This window comes from Meleagris gallopavo, chromosome Z (assembly GCF_000146605.3).
Source record: "Meleagris gallopavo isolate NT-WF06-2002-E0010 breed Aviagen turkey brand Nicholas breeding stock chromosome Z, Turkey_5.1, whole genome shotgun sequence".
Taxonomy (NCBI): domain Eukaryota; kingdom Metazoa; phylum Chordata; class Aves; order Galliformes; family Phasianidae; genus Meleagris; species Meleagris gallopavo.
The window spans coordinates 9,425,266-9,446,301 of NC_015041.2; the positions used below are offsets into that span (position 1 = coordinate 9,425,266).

Below are 21,036 nucleotides of genomic sequence, written 5' to 3' on the forward strand. Positions count from 1 at the left end.
GCCAAAACAATCTCAGTCTTTGTTGAATCTGCAAATTCCCTTACGTTTAATCAAATCACAGAAGGACTGCAGAAATGAATAATTAATTCATAATGTATTTTTCACGGCATAGAGTACCATTTCCACATTTCCTTCTGTAAGAATTGTGTGTCAGTGATCCAGGATTTACTTCTATGATTATTATGTCAACCCACAGTTTATTCTGTTCTTTATATAATACACGTAGAAGGCTATTTTTTAAAGGAACTATGTGCTATGTGTCTTTTTTTTTTTTTTTTACATAACTATTAACAAAATCAAACGTAGATCACAGACTTATCAGCTAGGAAAAGGTACAAGCTACAGTTGTGATGTAGTAGCATAATCTTAAACCATAGCATTATTATACTGATTGTATTTGATTCATTCTGTAGCATTACCTGATGAAGAGTGATCAAACTTTTAATTATTTAAAGGAGGGCATAAATGAGGATGGGTCCATGTACTCTGATCCACTAGGTTCTCTTTGGCAGTCACGTGGAGCTGTCATACAGTAGCTCATGTTTGTTTCCACTTGACCTTGCTGAGGGTTCTGAGACGTTTCTTTTGCGGGTTCTTCTTGGGATGTAGGTGTGTGCAGAACTCGTGAATCTGGCATTAATACTAGAATATTATGGTTCATAACTGTTGAGACCTTCGTGTATTCTTTGCTGGCTCCTGAAATAGTGTATTTTTCAATCTTTCCACTTTTTTCTTTATGTTTCAGTAATACTGTTGGTTCCTCATCCTGTCTGACTTTGTGAACTTCTACATAATCCATGAGTGCAGCATTCAAAAATGGTAACTTTTCATTAGATCTGTTTTGTCTGACCTGCACTGTGGTTTGCGTAGTTTTGGAATGCAAATTTTCCATTTCTTCTTGCTTTTCCATGCCTCCAGAGATGGTTTCAGAGATAGAATATAGTGATTGATGCCTTTCTTCATTTTCCACCAAAACTGCTGCAACATTCATATTTGTGGTAGTCAGTGTTATCTTGTTAGCTTCTACAATGCTGTGATATGCAAAAGTAGGAGGCTGATTGTTAGGTAACTGAACTGCAGGCAATGTGGATGATTTTGCACTCTCGTTGTTAAAAAGGAGTGCTTTTCGTTCTGAGGCTACACAGTAACTTTCCCAGCTCCTTTTCCCTGCTTTCTTTGCTTGAACATCTCTTACATCTTGTATTTGAAGTGCTGATGGAAGGGCACAGGTCTCCCTGCACTTTTCAGAAAGCAGAGAAGGGCTATCACAGCTTCCTCGTCCTGAGTCTCTGTCTGTTTCCTTGAGTGTAATTTTTGCATTTTTACTGGGACGACCACTGTCATGACTTGGCATAAGCTGATGATCTTCGCTGTCCTCTACTTCCAGATACTCAATCAGTAGTTCCTCACAGTCTGATGTTGGAGGGAAACCATGGCAACCAAGTGCACTCAACAGTTCTTCAGATTTCCCTGTCTAAGGGCATACCAGATAAGACAGTGTTATTTCTTCACTACTAACAGTAGGGATTATTTGACTAGTACAATTATAAACAGTTTACATATTTAGTATGCAAACACTTTCTACAACTCTAGATTTAAAATGAATTTACACAACTGCAGAAAATAGTGAAAGAACAAGAGAACTTCCCCTGAGTTCCCGCTGGAGGGAGACAATCCCAGACTTCATGTTTCTAAAATGGAAGAACTGGGGAACTTCTGCAAATAAGGGCTTCAAAGGTTTGGCAAAGAGAAAATGGAGGAGAATGACAGATCAGCTATGCCTGTGTCTTCTCAGCATGGCAAGTGACTGTGGAGAACGACTTCCGTAAGAACTACTTAGATCACGTAGGAATTAAGATCTTGTGGTGCCCCAGGAAGAAACTGCAGTTACACTCCCTGTCATCAAATGTCCTACTACTTTTAGTGCAGGCAAAACCATATCTCATACATTACCTTCCTGATGATCAACCTGAAAGTTTTGCTTATTTTTAACATTGATTAAATTAAATCTATTTTATATTTAATTATGGTAATTATTTTTACTGTTACAGAATCTGGAAAAGTAACGGCAAATTCTTTTGCTTTTATCAACGGAACTCACCTCTAACAGATGTGTATCTATGCCTTTTATCTTTGGTCCTGGAACTGGTGGTAGGATAAAAGTTATCATCCTAGAAAAACAAAACAAAACAAAACACAAACAGAACAAATGCAGGAGATAAAAGTATAGGCCCTCTCCTACCCATTCCATCTCTTTCATGTGTGTACCAATGACATGCAATAGGAAGCCTGAGGTCTATCAGATGAGAATTCAGGGCCCCGGGGAGACAACTAAAAGAAAAGGATGACTAAAGAAAAAAGTTTAGCAGAGTTGCCACCCTGGACTTGAAAAAAGCAAATCTTAAGCTTCTCAGGGAGCTAGTTAGCAGCGTAGCCCAGGAATTTACACTATAGATACAGATAGATAGATATAGGTATACATATAGATAGATAGATAGATATAGATAGATATAGATAGATACAGAACTACAGGAGCTAGTTAGCAGTGTAGCCCAGGAATCTACACTATAGATACAGATAGATAGATATAGATAGATACAGAACTGGTCACTTTTTAACAACCACCTTCTAAAAGCCACGGAAAAGGCAATTTTTTTCTGTTGCTAGTCAAGCAACTGCGGCAGAAGACCAGCCTAGCTGAACAGGGTAGAAAAAGAAAGTATATGATCTCTGGAAGCAAGGTCATGCTTAGGAACAGAACAGAGCTACAGTTAATGTCTGGAGAGAAACCAAGAAAAGGCATAGCTTGCGTTCACATGGGCCAGTGGGGTGCCAGACAACAAAAAAGACGTTAAACAGCAAGACATAATCAAAGGAAAACATTGGACTGGTATCTGTAGTGGTTAGTCACCAAGCAATTAAGGAGGACGAAGAAGTGGAAATATTTTTTTCCTCAGTCTTTAACAGTAACAACAGAGCTTGGTCTGCTTAGACCTCAGAGATAGAGGACCATGATTAGTGACTTTCCATATGTGGTCACCGAAATTGTAAAGGAATAGTTCTATTAGCTCAACACTGGAGAGACTGATGGGATGAAGGAAAAATCCTATCTTAGTAATTTGACCTCCTTCTCTGATAAAGTCACTTCCTTGATGGATGAAAGGTAGGCAGGAAATGTAACATTTTTAGATTTCAGTAAGGCCTTTTATATTGTCCCTCACAGCATCCTTCTGGACAAATGGTCCAACTGTGAGACAAACAGGCTCATACCCAGTGGGTGATGAACTGACTTAATTGTAGAGTTCCAAGGTTGCAGGGAATAAGTCTACACCTGGCTGGATGCCAGTTACTAGCAGTGTTCCCCAGAGCTCAATTCTAAGGCCAGTCCTGTTCATTTACATCAGCGGAATGCATCCTCAGCAAATTTGCCAATAGAACATGCACTGTAACTTCATCACTGACTAACTCAGTTGGGCACAGTTCAGGAAGATCAGTGGGTCTCTGTGTACATACTTGATTGTCATTTGATTCATACTAATGATGAATGACTTCTGATTGCTTTTCCATCAGCTTTTCCATCATTTGATCTGCTCAGACATTATCTTTGCTGGACTTGTATGAAAAATATAAACATTGTGACACCTTTCCCTTTCAGATTTAGCTAGAATTACAGTACAGTTTAATAAATTTGGGGAATTGACAGACAGGTAGGCAGAAAGACTAAATTCATAATATAACCTTATTTCCACTAGGAAATTAGGCTAAACCTATGATGTGCATCTTCAATAGAAGCAGGAATACTTAAAGTGATATCTGCTAAGTACTTAGTGACTAACTGGGATGGTCAGATCTAATACCAGTTGTCTTTACCAAAAAGGCCAAGAAGACTGAGACTTAAAGAGCAGAAATACTTCTCTACCAGTTGCAAATACAAAGTAATAAATCAGTAATTTATGCTATGTATCTCTCTTATTAAGAAGGCTAAAATCAATATGAAAGTAAATGGCTTGTTAATAGCTTATTTTTGGAAAAGTTTTATGAGTTGACAGCTACACAGAATTATGAATTTTCTGACTTACCTGTACCCTTTTAAAACCATTGTCCAGCTCATGATTAAACAAATGAGAGATGACAAGACACCCAAGACGATCCACACAATCATATCTTTTACTCTGAAGTCTAGGAAACAAAGGGAATTATTTAAGGATGCATTAGGAAATACAGTCAGAATACACAAAAAGTATCACATTTCTTTTATTTGAAAAAGTGGTTAAATCTTTCAAAGTTGGTATTGAATCTAGAGGCCTCTACTAGCACAGACATATCTCAATAATCACTGCAACATCTGGTAATTAATGTACTTCTTATTAATAGCATTGTGCAGGAAATAAACTCCTGTGAAAAAGTTATAAAAATGCATGAAGATGGAAATATTTTTCACAGGGTTCAAATTCACTAACATTAGTAATTTCATTATCAAATACAGACATAATTAAATTTCGGGTAGAATGGTCTACGATTATATATTTTTAAAGATTTCTATTTAATGCAACACTTTTTACACTGAAATGTTTTTTCTGATTTTTTTCCAAATAAAGCATTAGGAAGAGCTGTTACTGTCTGCAGGAAGTCACTTTGTTGTCTACCTAGCACGTTTAATTAAGTTATTATCACTCTTTTTATTAAAAACCACTGTCATGAGAACAAATATGAATGAGGCATAAACAGAAAGGATGTGCTTTAAGTTTGTAAGAAAATTGATTCACCTGTTTAACTCCTAAGATTAATGAAGGGTAAGCTAACTGTCCTCTATAGTGCAGGAAAGCTGAGCATTCAGTTACCTTAGCAATGATATTCCTACCTAGGAAACAGTGGGCTGTCAATCTGTATGGGTGCTACAGACAACTAACAGAAGTATTACATGAACTTCCATGAAACAACTGCTATTGAAAGGCACACGGCCACTCACCATTAGGAATTTCAATATAGTTCTCTGAGCTCCATTCACTCCATGATCCATGGTGGTCTGGTTTGCAGTGAATCTGTACAATGTACTTCTTTCCTGGATTTAAACTAAACATTTTATATTGTGTTTGCTGTCCAACAAAAACAGTCTGAAAATGAATTAAAAATCATAAAATCCATATAAAATTTAGATATTTTTCAAAGAAAATCATAGCTAGTTTAGTCCTGATAAAACATATGAGGGCTGTTCTGAAAGTAATGCTTCCTATTTTATGATGTTGGACCATGATGTCAGAGGTGGAGATGTTGGTGGAATGTCAGTAGGGGTGGAATCTTCCCACCAATACACCATTACATTTTGTTGCTGCGCAACAGATGGCAGCAGAGGAGCAGTCTGACAGAATGGAGTCTGATATCAAATGCATGTGAAGCAACAGTGTGTCACTGAATTCCTCCATGTGGAAAAAATGGCACCTACTGACATTCACTAATGCTTGCTGAATGTTTATAGAGATCAAACAGTGGCTGTGAGCACAGTGAGGCAGTGAGTGCTGTGAGTGGTGTGTGAGTGGTGATAGTGGGTCATCTCCACTGCCACAGATTTTTTACAAGCATGGCACGCAGGCTCTTGTTCTTTGCTGGTGAAAATTTACAGATAATGGTGGTGACTATGTTGGAAAAACTGTTTTTTTCTCTGAGAATTTGTTCTATCAAATAGTGTTATTGTGCTCTATCTGTTTTATTTTCCATGGAAATAAATAGAAGCATTACTTTTGGTGTGACCTGCATAAAACTGGGTATCTTCCTAATAATTGTTACACAGGCATTGAAGTAATCTTACATTTATTTTATTTCTGTAGTTCAACTTTCTAACATAATGCAGCAGTGATGATATCAGTCTCTTCTGTAGTGTGCAAATTAAACTGCTATAAAGACACACCATGAGCATATGACAAGTAGAAATGAAATGTGGCAATGCTGGGACCCACCATGGCGAGAACTGAAGGAGGCAAGAAAGAACAACTGGGGAAGAAGCTGCAGAGGAAATAAGGAATGTGGAGCCGGGGAATAAACAGTGGATTCTATAGTGGCCAAGGATCTGGGATGTACAGTGGCAGAGGGAAGGCAGGATACAGAGATGGCTGGGTAGTTTTGCAGCAGACAAAAAGGCAATACAGCCAAATATCAATAGCTGGAGCTACAATTTGTCCCTGCTTGTATGAGTTGCAGATCTGGAGTGTGGAGAATAATTATTATGTGACTATAACAACTATTACAACTATTACCTAATAGTTATTTGCACAAATGTACATGATTTTACATGTCATCAAGCTTTCTGTCATGTAAGAAGTATTTGTGGTTGAGAACAAATTACCAGAAAAAATAAACCTGTCAGAATGAGACCTAACAATTTAAACTACTGTGCCAATATGATTAGTATATAATGGCCACAGCTGAAAATAAGTACTTCATCACCTGCTATCACACAGCAGCATCTGAGATACGAGTCTTCACAATAGGAATATGTTTCAAAAGCACTGCTTTTGAAAAAGGATGAATTATTCCATATGTCTGCTTCATTATAGTCAGGTATGGGACATAACTAACAAACTCTAACGGATCAAGAAAAACTTAAGGAAAAACTTGCAAGATCCTTACCTCCCATTCCTCTCCTTCTTCAGGCTTCAGTCGCAATTCATAGTCGAGGGTAAGCCATCCAGATCTGACATCAGCCAGTGGGGGTGGAGACCATGTCAACATCAGATATGGTTTTCTGTTTATTGGCTTTTTTAATTCTAAAGTTACATTCGCAGGAGGATCTGGCTGTACTGTTAAAATAAGAGAACTGATAGTAAAAGTATGAATAATTTTTCTTTGCATCTTAGGAAAATATATGAAGTGGTATGTGGGGCAAATTGCCACCTCCATTGTGTCTAGTAACTTGGAACTGCTCGAATACAGGAAGCAAGAATTTCCTGATAAACAAGGATTTATAAATTTGAAGACACTGAAGAACTCTAAATAAATGGAGTTCATATTGAAATTTGCCTGAATCATTTACCACCTAAACCATATTTTTTTCACATCATCATTTATGGTTGCTGTACTTCTCCACACTATATTTCAAAGCTAAGAGAAAGTTAACATCTTTAATGGTGTGTTATAAATGTTGTTTTGTATCATAATCTTACAAAATTGGTGTATACCATTAGGGATGCTGAAAACACAGATTTAAATTACAAAACTGGTCCCCTTCAATCTTTAATACTGAGAAAATACAGCAGCATTATCCTGATGTGCATAGGGATGGATACTTAAAACAGTAATACTAAAGTCCTGTCTACGCTTCAAAAATAAAATGGAATGTAGATTTCTGCCAGCCAGGCCTGCAGCTATCCCAGTTCACAGGTAGAGCTCCTGCATATAATGCATGCGTTTTACCACTTTCTGATGCAAAGTTTACTAAGATGTCAGGGCATAGAGGTAAAATATAACACATTTTTTTTCCACAAGCCCTTTTTCAGTTATCAGGTTCTCAGCAGCCACAACCTTGATAGAAGAATCATTATTTGCAGTAATGTTCTTTCCCTTAGAAAATAACCTAAATACTTGTCCACAGTCTGTTTTTCTGTAGAAAAAATCTGAGAGATTATCAGTACACTGCTATAAAAACACTGATTCAGCTTCTCCTGGGAAAATCAAATCTCAGAAAACCACTTTCAGGTAGTAGAATTTAGATATTACTAGTTAAAAGGTCAATTTGAATTAAGTTGGTAGAAAAGGATTTTAACAAGATGGTGTTTCTTATGGCTTGACTGGAGGAAATATGTGGATCCAATAAATGATTATCTGAATGCAGTTTTAAAGCTTTCAGCACTTTTGGCCTTCAAATGCTACGAGGATGAATTCTGATTTACTACTACAACAGACAAGATGGTATCTGTTCTTACATATTTTTAACTTGGGTATACTACAGCCTTTGTGAAGAGCTGGAATAAAAAATATCGTATCAAAACTGATAACCCTGAATTAATTGGTTCCACAGAAAACAGTCTCTTACCTATGTATGTCACATCCACATAATGAGGATCAGAGCTGTTACTTCCCATTTCATTAGTTGCCTTGACAGTAATATTGTATACGGTCCAGAAAGAAGTGTGTTTTTTATCAAAGTAGCAGGAATTGGGGCCTGCAGTTCTGTAATCTGGACATTCATAAACTTGTTCTTCTCTGAAATGAAAGAATCACAGTGATTACACAGACTAAAACACATGACTTTGTTTACAAGAAGTTGCATTTGTAGTAACGTTCAATAGGGCTGGATTTGATTCTATATGCCTGACAATGTGAAAAAAATCATAATACTGCTTTCACACTAAAAAGCAACTAAAGAACCCAACTCCTCTACCCCAAAACTGAGACTACAAAGCCTAGAGTGTGCAGGCTTCTTGAACATGCAGTAGTAGAGTGCAACTATTGCTTTTCTGAATGCCTTTCTCTACTACACGGCCCTCAAAAGTTTCTGAGAGCCATTAAACGATTGCCAAAGTCTTCTAACCCATCTGTTAAAAGCAGAAAATTTCCAATGTTCATTTTGCATTGAAATTAATTCTGCCCACATCATATGCTTTCAGAATTTGTGTCTTTTACCACCTGTTCCTCAAAAACATATGATTTGTACTTGTCCTCCAAATCCATTCCCAAGCTTCCCAAAGAAAGTAGTAATCCGAAAGAAAGTACATGAAGAACACATAGCACTTTTTTCCAGGATGCCTGGAGAATTGATAGTACAAAAGTAATGCCTTTGATACCGCCTCACAGGATTTTTCTGAATAAATTGTTCAATTGTGAGATAAGCAATTACTCAAATGGTTCAATGGCAGAGTTTGAAGGGTTGCAGGGGATGGGGCTATGCCCTGCTGCCAGTTTGCCACTAATAGTTTCCCAAGGCTCCATTCTAGGTTCATTTCTGTTCATTAAATAATTATCAGTGTTCTAGAATGCAGGAGTAGAATGCATCCTCAGCACGTTCACCAGAGACACTTAACTGGGAGCTGCTGACTACCTAGGGATGACTGGAGCATTCAGCAGTCAGCAGTGGCATGACATTTAACACAGACAAATGCCTGGCGTTGCATCAGGGACAGAGCAATGCTGGACACAGACACAGATCGGAGATGAGTGGCTGGAGAGCAGCTCAGCAGGAAGGGACCTACAGGGCTGGAGACAGCAGCTCAGCATGAGCCAGCAGTGTGCCCAGGCAGCCAAGAGGGCAAACTGCTTTGTGGGGGCATTGAACATAGCACAGCTAGCAATCAGAAGAGGTGATTCTCTGCTATATATGGTTTTGATGTAGCCTCAACAAGATTTGTGTGCTGTTGTGTGCTCCACAATACAAAAAGGATGTTAAGGTTCTCAACAGGGGAGGTTCAGACTGTACATTAGGAAAAATTGTTTACTGTGAGAACGGTCAAACCCTGGAACAGGTTTCCTGGAGAAATGCTTGATGCCCCATGCCTGTCAGTGTTGAAGAGGCATTTGGATAGTGCCCTCAGTAACATGCTTTAACCTTTAGTTAGCCCTGAAGCAGCTCTGGTCATTTTTGAAAACCTTTTTCCTGGAGCTATGTAGTCAAGGTGTTACACAGCTGTGCCTTTGTTTTGCAAACACTGATATGCAGTTCCTGCACCACTGCACCTTTCAAGGCAGTTTATCTACGCCATTACAATTCACAGCAATTTGAAAAACCCAACACTATAAAGAGATCCTTTTTCAACCTTAAATACGTTGTTGCTAGTACTATTCCAGAATATGTCACTTGTACAAAAGCCAAAGAAAATCGTATCTCTTAAATGCAAAAACCAATTAAGCTTGATTTTATCACAAAATAGTAAATAATTATATACAGCATCTCACCCCTCTTTGCTGTAAAGTAAAGTGTAGTTAGTAGGATGCCCTCCATCTAAACCGGGTTTCCACCAACAGGTAAATGTTTCCTTTTCTGGGGAGCGGCATTTGGTTATTGTAGGCTTTTCAGGAGGTGACAGTCCTGCAAGAGATACATGAACAAAATAATTAGTTTGTTTAATGCATTAAGTCAACTCCAGAGCTTATAAAACATAATCAAAAGGAGCACTAGAAAATAATAGAATAATAATAGAAGCCAATAGGATGAGGTTTAACAAGACCAAATGCCGGGTCCTGCACTTCGGCCACAACAACCCCAGGCTACACTACAGGCTTGGGGCGGTGTGGCTGGAGGACTGCGTAGAGGAAATGGACCTGGGGGTATTGATTGATGCTTGGCTGAACATGAGCCGACAGTGTGCCCAGGTGGCCAAGAAGGCCAATGGCATCCTGGATCGCATCAGAAACAGTGTTGCCAGCAGGAGCAGAGAGGTGATTGTTGCCCTGTACTCAGCACTAGTGAGGCTGCACCTCGAGTACTATATCCAGTTTTGGGCCCCTCACTGCAAGAAAGACATTGAGGCCCTGGAACGTGTTCAAAGGAGGGCAACAAAGCTGGTGATGGGTCTGGAGCACAGGCCATATGAGGAGAGCCTGAAGGAGCTGGGAATGTTCAGCCTGGAGAAGAGGAGGATCAGGGGAGACCTCATTGCTCTCTGTAACTTCCTGAAGGGAGGTTGTAGTGAGCTGGGGGTCGGCCTCTTCTCTCGTGTCATCAGTGATAGGACCAGAGGGAATGGTTTCAAGCTACGGCAGGGAAGATTCAAGCTGGACATTAGGAAGTATTACTTTTCAGAAAGGGTGGTCAGGCACTGGAATGGACTGCCCAGGGAGGTGGTGGAGCCGCCGACCCTGGGGGTGTTCAAGGAAAGACTGGATGTTGTGTTGAGGGACATGGTTTAGTGGGAGCTATTGGAAATATGTGAACGGTTGGACTGGATGATCTTTTAGGTCTTTTCCAACTTTGGCGATTCTATGATTCTATGAATATTTTTTTCTTTTTTTTCCTTATGAGGCAAGAAAATATTTTGCTTCACTGTTAGCACAAGAAAGAAATAGTGTTCAGTGGCTAGGACAGTAGCCTGCAACTTCAGCCTAGATTCAAAACCCTTTCCCACTGAAGATACAATGAGGAACGACATTTTTGTTCTATGACTTGGCTCTCCTCTGCATCCCAAATCTGATAAAGGATTCTCAATACCATCACACCAGGTTTTATAAAATGATTTACTCAGTCCATCATCTAGATAAGCATTTTTTCTTCTTCAAAAAATGTGTTTTAAAATGCTGTTGATTATTCCAGGAAAAAAAATATGTTGTCATTTGTTTTGGCTCAGGACAAAAAAAAAAGAATTTGTTTGCCTGTGTGTTTATGTACCTGCCAGTAGTTCTCTTTTGAAATGCCTATGCTGAGATGACTCAAAAGGCACAAAGAAGTAATTCTTGTTTTTCCTCCTACAGTGACGTTATGCTCAGTACTCCTTCTAATTGCCTGATTCCTGCCAAGCAATTTACAATTATGTGGATTTCTGATGATGTTACTATAGTCTCAAGAAAATCATTTGGGCAAAAAATAGGGCTGAGAAGATGCTTAAATTTTGAATAGTTTGATGCTAAAAAAACCTCTAATGTTCTTGAAACATTTGCAATTATGTATCCATGGCAAAATATGGTCTTATTATATCAAAATATATATTCTCTATCATTTAGAGTAGGGCCATTGATTTTCCAAATCTATAATTGCCTAGGGCAGATCAGAAAGTGGGACATTTTAAAAATACTCTTCTGTTAAGAGCACTTCAGCAATCTCCATGTCAAACAATGAATAATACAGTTAGTGGTAGAAGAAGATTTGAGGCAACATGGCTCATTCTGTTGGAACACTTAACGTTCCAACAGAATACAGATAATTACTCCCATGCGATGGTAGCTGCTGTGTCATGGTCTGTTAGGCAGGGCAATAATTTCAGTCCAGTTGTTACTGAACAAATGAACAGAAGTACTATTACCTGGTATCTTTAGTTACAGGTGAAATCACCACAATTTTTAAGTGGCAGGACATGACCAAAAATTTATGTAACCACACCTGTATTAGAAGTGACTTCCTAGTAAACTTCACACTGTTTGTCATAGAGAGTTTTGCAAGATGATAAATGGATCAGCAAGACCAAATATGTAGTGACACAAAAATATGATAAGATGCACTGAGGTGTTCCTCCAGCACTATGAAGCATCTGTGTGAAGTTTTTCAGGGCTAGCATTTATAGGTACCTTTTGCAACACTGAACTACTTGTATTTTAAACACAGCTAACAGAACAGCAATCATCCACCTACCACCAGAAATCAGAATGCGTCTTTCAGAGCTCCATTCACTCCATTCTCCAGGGTCTAACATACAACGGACCTGAACAACATACCTCATGCCAGCATTTAACCTATTTATTTTGCACTGTGTCTGTACTCCAACAGGTACTGTCTGGAAAAAAACAATAAGGAATTAGGGCATTTTAACAAATAAATCATCAAGAAGTATGCTTATGTCACTGACTTCTGAAAGGCAACATTTTCAGCTGCATATTTGCTAGGATGTTAATTACAAAGAAGTGAAGCTAACAACTGAATGAACAGGAAAGCTCTTCAGTGACACTGAGATCATGATTCTTGAGAACTGTAGACCTCCTAGCAAGCTAATACTCCCTCAGATCCACAATGCAAAGAACACTCTCGGTTGTCCAACTCCCAGACAGTTAACACTTCTTAGAGGACAGTTTTAAAAGCTCACTATTAAAATGCCTTACTTAGGCCCATTCAGTCTCTCTTTAGAAGTCCCTCTAGGCAAGCAGCTTTCTCCACCTGTAAAGCAACAGCTATTAAGGTAGCACTGAGGTCATCTGAATGTAACTTTAAGGATGACATTTTACCCTGGTTTCTCAGCTGTGGGAATACTGTGGCCTACTCCTAACAAAATGGCAACAGCTGAAAATAGCGATGTAAATGGTGTGAGTAGAACACCCCAAAATTTCAGAGAGAGGAAGACTGTCCCAGCAAATCATGTTGAGGGGGATGATGACTCAAAGGCCAATTAAGAATAACTAGGGAGTTACTGAGAGACTTTTGAAAGAGTCAGCTTAAAAAGTGAAATTAAAGAAGCACGACCATTTGTAGTGCTGAGGGAAGACAGGAAACCACAGTAGCTGCAGTTTCAGTTTGATGCTATCAGAAGCTGCTCTGTTAGCATTGTGACTTCTACTTAAGCTAGACAGAGTGGCATCCCTCCCTGATGTTGTGCATTACAGGCAGCACGGGCTGCCACAGGCAGGGACCCAAACCCAGATGCACGTGTGTGACTTCATAGGATACTCTCTCATTAGAGTACAGTTTAGTGTACTCTAGGATAGAGAGTGGGTTTGTGTTAAGTCAAGGCATCCATGTCCTCTGAAGAAATGGGTACCAATATGAGATTTTGCACTTGCAGAGAGTTGGATGTGCTTGTATCCTGTCAGAGGGGAATCTCTGCATATAGCATATTTCTGTGATTAGTTGTAGATATGCATTTAGAAATTTGTAGGTGTCTTTTGAGTGCCTAGTATTGTGATTTAGCTCTTGTATTGCTGATACTGACTTTTGATTGCATAGTTAACTGATTTCTCATTAATAATATTTTAATGAATTACCGAACTGACCATTTTGCTTAAACTTTGCAAACTGAGCAGAGTCTTATTGTGATACTCAGAAGTAGACATATTGATGAAAATCACAATTACATATTCAACCAGTAAGCTAACTAGATTTATTTACTTTTCATTTTATTATATAACATCCTTAGGATAATTATGCAAATACCATTACCTTCACTCTCTACAAACTATGACAGAATTTTCCTTTGTATAACAGTATTTCATTATTGATTAATAATTCTACTATCCTTATGGAAACTAAGATTTTTATAATACCAATTAAATTCTGACAGTAGAACTCACTGAAAAGCATTTATGCATATATTTTTCTCTTACCTCCCACTCTTCCTTTTCCTCAGGTTTTAGTCGTAGCTCATAGTGATATAAATGATTAGAGCTGGCATCAGCTAATAGAGGTGGAGACCATTTTGCCCACAGGTACATTATATTAGCATATCTTTGTGTTTCTAGTGTGAGATTCACAGGAGAACCTGGCTGAACTGTACAAATGAAAAGTTTGCCATTAATGATTCACGTATTCAATGATTCAATGATTAATTTTTCTCTGAAAAGATACCTCCTTTGTTGTTTTTTTTTCTTTTCATAGCAATGACAGACAGGCTGCTGAACAAAGGGCATGGAGTGACGTAATAGGGATCACAAAATTAATAAAATGGGGATTAAGCAGGGTCACCTCCAGCACTTACAGGTTAGCAGAGAGTAAGCTTAGAAGACAACATGCTAGGGGTGCCTCTGTTATATGCCTATACACTAGTGCACACAGTATAGGGAATAAACATGTATATGACACCTGCATATGGCTACATTCTCATTGGGATCACAGAGAAGTAATAGGATTGCTACCATGACTGGCCCTGCCTGGGGATGGATGAGGAGATGACTGAGAGTTTATGGAAATACATGGCTAAGTGAGGTGACCTTACAGTGAAGGTAACCGTATAGTGAAAGCCTGCTACAGGCCCTCTGACCACAGAGACTGTGCAGATGAGGCCCTCTACACAGAATCGGCTTCATGTTCACAAGCTCTTGTCATGTGGGACTTTAACCAATATATATGTCTTGGAGAGACAACACAGCAGGACATGAGTAACCCAGAGGTTCCTGGAATGTGATGATGATAACTCCTTCCTCCAAGTGACGGAGGAACCAAGAAGAAGTGCTATGCTAGACCACATTCATACCAACAAGGAAGAGTTTCTTGGGAGTATGAAACTCACAGACAGCTTTGGCTGCAGTAGCCATGAAATGGTGGAGTTCAAAACCCTTATGGCAGAAAGAAGGATGAAAAGCAAACCTCACAATCATGGACTTCAGAAGAGCAGACTTTCACCTTTTCAAAAATCTGCTTGGTAGAGCTCTTTGGAATAAGGCTTTGGAAGGAAGAGGGGCCAAAGAAAGCTGATTATTATTCAAAGATTGCTTCCTCCAAGCTCAAAAGCAATGCATTCCAACAGAGAGGAAGTCAGGCAAATTTCCAGGAGGTCTGCATGGATGAAGAAGGATCTCCTGACCAAACTGGAACAGAAAAAGTAAAACTACAGATGGTGTGTAAGCAAAGATGGGTAACTTGGGGATAATACAGAGATACCGTCAGTGCATCCAGGAATGGAATTAAGAAAGCTAAAGCCCAAATGAAATTGAATCTGGCCAGAGGTGTCAACAAGGGCTTCTACAATTATCTGAGTGACAAAGGAAGACTAGAGAAAATATGGTCCCCCTGCTGAATGAAATGGGAGACCTGGTTGAACAGGACAGTGAAAATGCTGAGGTACTGAATACTTTCTTTGTCTCAGTCTTCACTAGAAAGTCTGGCCTTCAGAAATCTAAGTTCCCAGGAAGATGTTGGCGAAGCAAGGAGACTGTGCCCTCAGTGGAAGAGGATCAGGTCAGGGAATAACTGAGCAAACTGGACATTTGTAAGGTCATAAGCTCTAATGTGATGTACCTGTGAGTGCTGAGGGAGGTGGCAGATGTGATTGTAAGGCCTCTCAATAATTTTTGGTCCATCATGGCAACCAAAATAAGTGCTTGAAGCCTGGAGGAAATAAAGTATCACTCTTCTATAAAAGGACAAGGAGAAGGACCCAGAGAACTAAAGGCTGGTCAGCTTCATTTTGATCCCTGGGAAGGTAATGGAATAGCTAATTCTGGAAACCATTTCCAGGCACTTGAAGGAGAAGAAAATCAGAGGTGGTCAGGGTGAATTCAACAAGGAAAAGTTATACTTCACTAACCTGCTGAGCTTATGTAATTAAATGACCAGCCTGATGGATGAGGGGAAAACAGTAGATACTGTCCTCCTGGACTTCAGTAAGACCTTTTACACTGATCCCCATGAGATTGTCTTAGATAAGCTATTAAGGTATGGGCTGGAGGAGGAGACCCACCAAGTACAAGAGAGACATTGACATGCTGGAAAGAACTCAAAGAAAGGGCCACCAAGGCAATGAAAGCATTCTTCTGTGAGAACAGGCTCAGAGATGGAACTGTTCAGACTAAAAAGAAGAGGCTGAGGGAGAAATCTCATCAATGTGCTTGAGTACATCAAGGAAGTGTACAGAGAGGATGAACCCAGGCTACCTTCAGTAGTGCCCAGTGCCAGGACAAGAGGCAAAAGGGACAGACTGGAGAACAAGATGTTGTCTGAACATCAGGAAGCGACTGTGTACAGGTGATAGAGCACTGCCCAGAGAGGTAATGGAGTCTCCTCCTTGAAGATCTTGAAACGCTTTCTGGACATGGTTCTGGCAACTAGCTCTGGGTACCCGTGCTTGAGCACATGTTGGATCAGATATATCCAGAATTCCCTTCTTACTTGTTCTGGTTTTAGCTGAGAAAAAATTGATCTTAATTCATAGTGCCTGGTATGATACTGTGTTTTGGCTTTAGGAGAAAAACAATGTTGATAACATTGCAGTGGTTTAGTAGTTGCTGAGCAGTGCTGCACAGAGTCAAGGATGTTTTAACTTCTTGTACTGTCCTGCCAGTGAAGTGGATTACGGTGGGGCACAGGGAGCTAGTAGGGGAAAGAACCAGGACAGCTACTCTGCAGTGCCAAAAGAGATATTCCACAAGGTATCATGTGAAAAAAAATATAAAACTGAGGGATCTGGTCAGGGAGTCAGCTGCTGCTTCAGAACTGTTTGGACATTGGTCAGCGGGTAGTGAGCAACTGTTGTGCACAGTTTATTTGTAAATATACACAATTATTATTACTATTGTTTTCCTTTCCTCTTCCTTTCCCATCTTAGCAAATTGTTTTTGATGTCAACTCACAAGTTCTACTTTATGTTATTTTTCCAGTTCTCTTCCCTATTGTCATAATTTCAGCTGGGATAGAATTGTTTTCTTCATAGTGTTTGATATGATGCTGTTTTGGTTCTAAGAGGAAAACTCCTACTTCTCTGAAAGAATGGTCAGGGACTGGAATGGACTGCCCAGGGAAGTGGTGAAGTCACTGACTCCAGATGTGTTCAAGGAACATTTGGACGGTGTGTTGAGGGATATGGTTTAGTGAGAACTATTGGTGATGGGTGTATGGTTGGATTGGATGAGGTCTTTTCCAAGCTTGGTGATTCTGTGATTCTGTCACAATACACCAAGGTTTATAGCTGCTAATAAGCAGCATTGTACAAAATCAGTGCCATTCTCAGTGAAAGGTCCAAGGAGCTGAGACAGAATCAGGACAGCTGACTTACACTGGCAAAGGGATATTTCATACCATATGAAATGGTATGAAACTTCAAGTGGAAGGAGTTTTGGAGGGGGTTGGAGTTCTTCTGGCTATCTTCCACAACTTGGGTCCAGTTGGGCAGTGGGAAGTGTCAAGCAATTCCTTGTGCCTCACTTGTTCTACACATTCATATATATACATACATACATACAGCCATAACTGTTTTCCTTTCTCTTAGTAAATAGTTTCTATCTCAATCCACGAGCTCTACTTTGTTGTTGGCTTTTTCTTTTTTTTTTTTCTTTTGATTCTCTCCTTCATCCTCCTGGGAAGGCAAATGCCTGTGTAGTGCTCAGCGATCTGCCACACTGAACCACAATACCTGTCTACTGGGAGAGGGAAATGAGCGAATGGTTGTGCAGTGCTTTGCTGCCTGTTGGGTTAAACCACAGCACCACCTCAACCATTCTGTTGTCTTTCTGTTTTTTGTTTTGTAATTCATTGTATTAATTTCAGATTATTCAGTCCCTCTGTGAAGTTACAGTACAACAGACTTTTTTTGCCTTTTCTCTCTAACGATGTTAACTGGCTACTAATTTAAGACAGTATCAGCAAATCTTAGACTTAACTCTGAATTTGTTGGGCTAAGGAAACAGAAATAATAATTTCATTCAGCCACTCTTGTAAAATGAAAGTGTGGCCAAAAAGACTGTGTACACTGTAGAATATGTTGTATGCAGAAAACAGAATGGAATTAAGAATATGAAATACTGCATAAAACAAACAAAAAATGTGAAGTTCTTAGGCATATTTTTACCCTTCCAAGACTGCAATGCCAACAACCAGAAAGATGTTTACATTGGGAAAACCTAGTCTGGAACACTTCTGACAGTTTGACCTAATTTGAAAGTTTGATAATCTGCAGTGCTAGGAGCCTACAAAACTGTTTAGACTCAGCTGACTCTAACTGAAATACTGTAGGTAACTAGAAACTGGAGCAATTTTTCAGCCACAATTAAGGTAGTGCTAGAATATGCTTTTACATGATTTGGAAGTAAAATGCGGTTTGCACATACATTAGAGGTACCTACTTCACTTCAGATCATTGGCAGATAAACACTCCTCCATTAGCAAGTTTCATATTATGAGGAAATAAATCTTTCACCACTACTTGTTCTTGGATTAAAAAACAGAAACTTCTCAAACTATGTTGCTTTTTTTCTTTTTTTTTGCATTTCATTCTTCCTTTTTTACCTATGGAAGTCACATCCACATACTGAGGATCCGAGCTGTTACTTCCAATCTCATTCGTTGCTGTTACAGTGATATTATATGTTGTCCACGAATTAGTGTAGTTTCTATTGAAGTAGCAGGAATTGGGACCTGATGTTCTGTAGTCTGGACATTCATAGATTTTTTCTTCACTGAAATAAAATGATTTAAAAAAATCAAAGTTTAGGAAGTGAATCAAAGTAGATAATTTTCTAGTAATGGCCTAAATTCAGCACAGACCTTTAAAATGTTAAACTTTAAGCCTATATATAACCCCATCTCTGGGAAACATTTCAGTGAATGTCAAATGCTATTACCATAAATGCTCCATTGACTCATAAAGCTATTTTTATGCAGTTGCTCAGGATGAAAGTTTTTATCTGCTTTTTTATACACAATAACGTGTTGCCAAAAGAACGGAAAAAGAAATTTCCGGAGACAATACAAAGTAATTTAAAAAAACATTTAGAAGCAAGTTAAAAGGCAGATATTAAACACTTTACCTAATGAAGGAAAATTGCTAAATGCCTTCTTTATGTACTTTCACTGGAAAGTAACCTGATGGGCTCTATGGCATAAGAGTGTTTTATTATTTATTTTGTTTTCAGTAATGTGTTCATTTATCTGCTTTTGAATGTGAGCATGGTCATATCTCTTAGATATTGTCTTCTACCTTAGGAGTCTTCAGCTTTTTTTTTGGAGGAGTGTTTTGTACTCCTTAAAGCTGAACTGGGTGATACACTCAGACTTTTTCTAGGTGAAGAGCTGCAGAAACACAAAGCATCATCTCAGATGGCTCAGGGACACATTTTATTCACTTCATTGTCATGATCTACACACCAGTTGTAACAAGATCTTTCAGTGTCCGTGCAGCTTCGTCCCAGTTCACAAAGGAAAGATGAGTGTAAGAGGACTGCACCTGAGACAAGTTAAGAAAGGTAACTCTGGCCTAGATCTGGAATGCTTTGCAACACTTATGTTTCATCAGATTTAATAAAAATGATAAGCATCTATACCCATCTCCACTCTTCTGGGCTGTGACTGGTATGATGTAAAATGCTCATAAGAAGTTCTATTCTGATCAAGATCAAAACATCTGGACTTTCATAAAATAAAAGTTCTACAGATATGCTCATTGTGGATAAGGAAAACGTCATCTCTCTCGGTTCATTTTTGACTGTGGTAACTTCATTAAAAGGTGTACCCTTATCAATTAATACAAGTGATCTGGAGTTGGTTTAATTTAAAGCAGGGATGTCTGAGGCTTTACCGTATCTATTTTGAACCTCACTGGATTTATTCAATGAAATTCAATCTCAGCTTCCCTGCTTACTTGTACATATTATGAGACCTCTTTTTAAAAGAAGGAAGGGCTCTTATATTAAGAAGCACGGGTTAAGCAAAATAGCTAAGCAAATGCACATTCTATTCTTAAACAGCATGAGGACATCAGAGATTTACCAAACCAGTAAGTTTTGAGATGCAATACCCACATCTGATTTTACCCCATTTTGTGAGCCACCGGCTTGACTATGAATTCAAACAGGGAAGTCTCTAAAATAGACTTTTTCCAGATGTGTGATAGCTCCTTGGAAAGCCTTAAGGGCACCCCCAGCCCTTATTGTAATTGCCCAGCCTCCCGCATTCTACCTTTGGTCAAGATTCCATTTCAGACCACAGCAGCAGGGTCCATCTCCAGCTTCCTGCAACCCAACCATGCGCCCCACTGAGCTGGCTTTGACCCATGGGTGACATCCTTGCCCAACACAACCTTGGGCTGTCCCCATCCCCAGGATTGTGCCCAATGCCTTGGGCTGAGGTTGCCGCACTACCTACCCTGCTTCCCTTCGGCTGGCAGGAAGGGCCCTGGCTGGTGACTTTGCTTTGCCTGCCCCAGAGAAACTACCACAAACCCCAGCCCTCATGGTGCCCTGATGCTCCTTGCCTCAGAGAAGCACGCTGTTCAAATTAAAGCTGTGTGCCACCTGATAAGAAGGACAAATTACATCTTTCCCTATGTGTGTTCAGACAAGGATATTTCAGCTCATCTGATTTTTATTAGGGGCAGGTTGAAAGTTTGGTTCTGGTAACAGTGATGTTTTTTTCTACCAAGGGAAACCCATTAATAGTCCTTGTTGGCTATCTGAACTTTCATGGATTCATAAAAAATAGCTTTCATAAATTAACGTTATCAGTCCCTCACTCTGTCATAATCATCACTTGATAACTTACTTATTCACCGCTTTTTACCTGTCCTTGCTGTAGAACAGGGTGTAATTGGTAGGAAGTCCTCCATCTGAACCAGGCTTCCACCAACAAGAAAAGGTTTCCTTTTCTAGAGAACGACATCTTATTATCTTAGGTTTTCCAGGGAATGATTGACCTAGGGAAGTGCAGAAATCCAACTAGTTATATTAGGGTTGGACAGTGTTTTTTTTTTTTTTTTTGTTTTTGTTTTT

The 21,036-nt window shown here is 39.2% G+C and overlaps 1 protein-coding gene across 1 annotated transcript; it reads right to left on the bottom strand.

The window, feature by feature from the left end:
- Window positions 1-274: 274 nt before the first annotated feature.
- Window positions 275-20,960, bottom strand: PRLR (prolactin receptor; the record flags this gene model as incomplete). Its single annotated transcript, NM_001303159.1, is given in 11 exon segments — window positions 275-1,474; window positions 2,102-2,171; window positions 4,080-4,179; window positions 4,970-5,114; window positions 6,625-6,794; window positions 8,027-8,196; window positions 9,883-10,015; window positions 12,269-12,410; window positions 13,948-14,111; window positions 18,560-18,729; window positions 20,828-20,960. Coding segments are annotated over 11 exon segments (2,426 nt in total), but the record flags the coding sequence as incomplete, so codon positions are not given.
- Window positions 20,961-21,036: the final 76 nt, after the last annotated feature.